The sequence below is a fragment of the Morone saxatilis genome, unplaced genomic scaffold (genome assembly GCF_004916995.1).
Source record: "Morone saxatilis isolate NCDOM2014 unplaced genomic scaffold, NCSU_SB_2.0 Contig12, whole genome shotgun sequence".
NCBI lineage: Eukaryota > Metazoa > Chordata > Actinopteri > Moronidae > Morone > Morone saxatilis.
The window spans coordinates 27505546-27510465 of record NW_023339674.1 but is presented as its reverse complement, the minus strand read 5'-3'; the positions used below and the strand labels follow the sequence as shown (position 1 = coordinate 27510465).

The window sequence follows — 4920 nt, the reverse complement described above, 5'->3', positions numbered from 1 at the left end:
ATGTCAAAATGGCCACTGTGAAAACGATCTATTGTGGTCTTTCCAGTAACTCTATACATTTCATGTGATCTGAAAATATGTGTTTGAAGAAGTCTTTTGCGGACAATGTCCCCTGGGACTTGGTGCTCAGTGTGAACCACAGTTACCCAGAATACCCTTCTCTGTTTTCTGCCTAAACCATGGCCATACTTGCTGCTATTGGACTATCCCACATGCTTGCTAACAGCCAAACTTCACATTAATGCACTCAAGATTTTTATGTAGCTTTTATATTAGGATTGGTCACAAACTGCTGCTCCAATGTTTGTATGTAGGTAGGTACATTTGAAGGTGATGTTGTAAGAGCGATGATATGTGGTTTGCTTGGCCTGTTGTTTGCAGACACACCCTAACTTGCTTCCTCTCTTCCCTTTGTGTGTGTGTGTGTGCAAGGGTGAGTGGTTCAGAGAAGGGCAGGCTGTATGCAGTGGACGAATACCAGTATTGTTTCTAATGTAAAAATAATTTTAAATGTAGGGTCTTTGTGTGTGAAGAAGATTAAGATAGAAAACATACACGCATGCATGTCACTTTCTCTCATCACCTAGGTGTGAATAGGGCACTGCTGCAGTGACATTGCTACAAATAAACTGGCAAAATTGAGGGCATAATGCTATAGCTGTGTTGTTTTCAGTAGATATAATAGTGCATGCTGCATGTACAATCCTGTGGTAGACATTAAAATTAGATACCACTAATGTAGTGGATTATTTTAAAACAGGGTGGAGCTCATGATTGTGGTTTCTCAAGTGTGATCTTCTGTATGTGTGTGTATGTGCGTGCAGTTTACTGAAAGAGGAAAAAACTGATTGCCAGGCATGCAGTTTTGCTCTGCGTGGAGTGTGAAATGAACTGCTCAACCCTGATCAGCCGAGTTATCTGGGTAATAGGACTAAATGCGTATGTGTATGACAACGGTTTGACTGGTCCTGTGGTTTAACACCTATACAAGCAACATGATGTACTCTTAACGTTCCCACGATCCCCCGCCAGGCCCAGCTCCCTGTTAATAACATCATCACTATAATTGCTTTTTTGTTATATTTTTGCCCATGTATATATCCACCTGTGCTTCAGTATTACACATAAACATCACCATGTCTGCAAGCCTTTCGATTATTCAAGGCCTCTCTGAATCTTAAATGCAGTGTGAGATATCTTAAAATGTGTCAGATTAATTTGAAGTCGTGCAAAGAGGCTAGTTAGTGGATCCTCAATTGAGATTATTAGTCACATATTCTTATTTTAAGCTCAAGAATAAACTTCAGTGCTAAAGACTTAAAATAGCTTCTTTATTTTTTGCAAGTCTTCCCCTCATGGCACAGAAAAGATTTGATAAAAAAGAATCCCCAACTATTTCTGATCATCGATTAATTGTTTAAGTAAATTTTCAAGCAGTTTCTTTTTCTAGTTTCTTCACAGCTCTCTGATACAAACCGTATATCGGGTATATAGGGTTTTTTACTTTTGGTTGAACAAAATCACTTTGGGGCAAATTACTTTTTTTTATATTTTAGAGATTTTCATAGTTTTACATGCACAAGTGACTTTTATAACTTACAGGGGAGGTTAAAAACAAATGAATATGTAAAATAATAAATCTTAGACCTTACAAGCTTGTAAATGAGCTGAGTTGTCTGAGCACTAATCTGAAGTTCAAGGATGATTTTTTTCACTCAAGTCTAGTTTTCCAGTATTTTTTTTTAAGTTGCTTTGGTGCTGTAATAAAATGTAGCACTGGTAAATCTATGTGGACTACAGTGAATGTGTACAGTCTTTGAACGTGAACTATTTGCCTAGTTGGTACATTGGTGAACCAACCGTTAGTAATGTGGTACAGAAACCCAACCAAGTGTTTCACCAGGAAACCGTTGCGAATGGTTCCGTGGGTTATGGGGTATCACTTTTGGTTTTTGGTCGTTTGGCTGCTGTCGTTTGCTGTGTGTTTTTTCCTACACCAGCTGTTTTTATACATTTCCTTTCTCAGGAGGGCGTAGCACTGCATGTGATCATGTAGTGAAAGACTTGTGCTGGGACTCGATATGAATTGTTTTGGTGCGTCGCGAGTGGGGTGAAACTGTTGCGGCTTTCAAAAGCTGGTAGCGATCTTTGAGGTGACACCGGAGGTGAAGAAGGGCGTGGGTGCTATGTGAACCAGAGAATTTTAGTGTTTGTGTGTTTTAATCCAGAAAAGATCAAATCAGATCCTGTGTTATAAACATAGTTCACCAAGTTGAGAATTATTCATGCAAGCTGCTGTGATGAGTCACGGTATCTCTCAGCTATCAGTCACACACTTCTTTTTCGCACATCCTCCTCTGGAGATACGTGATATCTCAAGCCTGTGATCTGTCTGTTTTTGTATTTCTTTTTTCTTTGCTTCTAACCATGTGTTTCTCACCACAAAGCAGATTATTTCCGTGCTATCCCAAAAGTACCTTATTCCTTTACTGATTTGTTTTTTTTTTTAAGCCCTTGCATGCAGGATTTTTGGCTTAGTTTTACTTTACAGTAAAATGTCAGTCAGTGCTGTGAACAGCCTGTTTTTAATAGAAAAATATAGAAACTTGTTCAGTAATGAAAACTCTTTTAGTGTTGTCAAAATTGGCCAAAAATGACATCATATAGGTTCAACCTATTCCAATTATCTAGTTTTGCACAATTCAGTATAACAAGAGAGTCAACATAACTTTGCTGTCTGCTGACCAAAAGACGTGACCCTCACTGACGTGCTGCAGTCAGCAGATCATTTCCGGTGGAGTGCTTCTGTGTTGCTGGTAGTGTATTTTTGCTGCTCTAGCTCAGTGGTTCCCAACCTGGGGTTGGGACCACAAAGCTTAACGGGGGGTCACGAAGCCTTCTTGATTTTAAGGAGTGTAAGGAAACTCAGATTGAATTCACTTCTGTGAAGAAAAGTGAATGTAAAGTGAATTATCTAATAGATATAGATCGTCAGGGACAAGAAAACATAATTGTTAAAAATGATAAGAAAAACATAATACAGACAGAATTGCATAAAAAGTGCCCTGAAAAAGAAATAATCTGCTGAAAATTCATCCAAATCACTCATTTTACACAAACTTCTTGCAGTTACTGAGTTCACTGTTTAGGTTCATGGTACAATGTTGAATCTAATTTGCAGTATTCATATTTGTCACTTTAGCATTTAGTAACAAAGTAAAAAACTTGGGAACCACTGCTCTCACTCAACTTAGTTAAATTTTTTATATTCTTCAGTATATCAGATAATTACCCGCTATAAATTTAAACTGACACTAATTCTGCTTGTTCACTTAGCTCTCTCCTTTTAGTAACCCAGCTGCTGTAGTCAACCAGATCCAGGTCTGTTTGATTGATTTAGAGAGCAAATTACTTTCTCTGTGGCTGAGTTGGGTTGTGAACTTTCTGCCATCATTACCACTCGGTTGTAGTTGAATTATTCACTCGTTTCAGCTCACATACATTTCATTTTCAGTCAGTGAAAGTGATGTTGTGTGACCCCTGTCCGTCATGTCCGTCATGTACTGCATGATGGACGTTGTGTCCTTGAGCTGTCCTGTCATTTAAAAGCAAAAAATATTCATTGACAGCCCTACTTTCTTCTCTGTGGTGACGTTTACCCCTGTTTTATATGTTTACAGGTAAGAGTACACCAGTGAGCATGTCTGGCACAGCTGACCCCTCCAAACCGTGTGACCCCTTCCAGCCATTCAGCAGCGAAGCCATTGACCCGTTTCAGGTTAAAAAGGGCCCAGGAGACCCGTTCAGTGGCAAAGACCCTTTTGCGCCATCCTCAGCATCAAGTAAAGCCCCTAAAGACTCTCCCTCGGGTTTTGCAGACATCAGTTCTGTAAGTTGAGATGGGTGATACTGTTTAACTGTCAGTGTCTAGTCCAGGCCACACAGCTCTGCACAGACACCAGCACAGTTGCTACATAAAGTGATTTTAGCACACCATAAGGTCACTCCTAAAGCTGGATGAGGCATAGAACATACAGTAGCAGAGCTCTATGAAGGGAGTAGCGGTGCATTATACTGAAATGTTATGAATGCATCTGAGTCTTCCAAAAACAAGGCTTGTGTTTCCGGGCTTAAATCTGATTACTGATCTTACAACAGTGACCTCATCTCCACCTGATCGCATGTTAATACCAGGTAGACATGAAGTCAGTGCGATTGGCTGATCATTAAAGTGGTGCTTTAACAGCAGCACATGATGTAAAAGCTGAAAAATAGTTTGTTATATCCTGATTGCTTTGCTTCTTTATATAAGACAAAATTCTTTTTTTGTGTTTTTTAACAATGGGACACTGGACTTAATTTAATTACTTTTGCTGTGTATATCAATATCAGAAAAACATTATTTTAATACTGTGATATTGATTTTATGATCCAGCCCTGTGTTCAGTGCAGTAAACTATTACAATTCTGTATTCATAACACCAGAAATAAATGTCCTCAGTCAGTGTACAGTTGAAAATAGTATAACAGAAAACAGTAAACTTACAAAAGGCAGTGCACTGACCTATGCTATGTGTGTAAGCATTAGCAAAGCAGGACAGCACACGGCTAAGGCAGCGTGTTCACTCTCTGCTTTAGGTTCTCTTTTGCAGCCCATTCTGACCATTATCTGTTCTCCATGTTAACAAGCTTCTCTGCTTATATACATTCTGCTGTGTCACATTCCAGTATACCCAACCGCAGGGAATTCTTGTAATGACTGCACATAAACTGACACAATCGCATAGTATTAAAGGAATGGGTCAACACTTTAGGAAATACGCTAGATCACTTTGTGAGATGTTCAGATTGATTTAGATCTCATGTCTGTGCATTACATGTCCAGTGTTTAACCTCTAGGAGGATCTATTGTCCAAAATG

General features: G+C 39.1%; 1 protein-coding gene across 1 annotated transcript in view; it reads left to right on the top strand.

The window, feature by feature from the left end:
* Nucleotides 1–4920, top strand: part of LOC118321463 (epidermal growth factor receptor substrate 15-like 1) — a gene marked incomplete in the record, with an annotated part of 24474 nt that overhangs the window by 13611 nt on the left and 5943 nt on the right. The window contains 1 exon segment of the mRNA XM_035652783.1: nucleotides 3681–3842. Coding sequence (XP_035508676.1) covers nucleotides 3681–3842 — 162 coding nt within the window.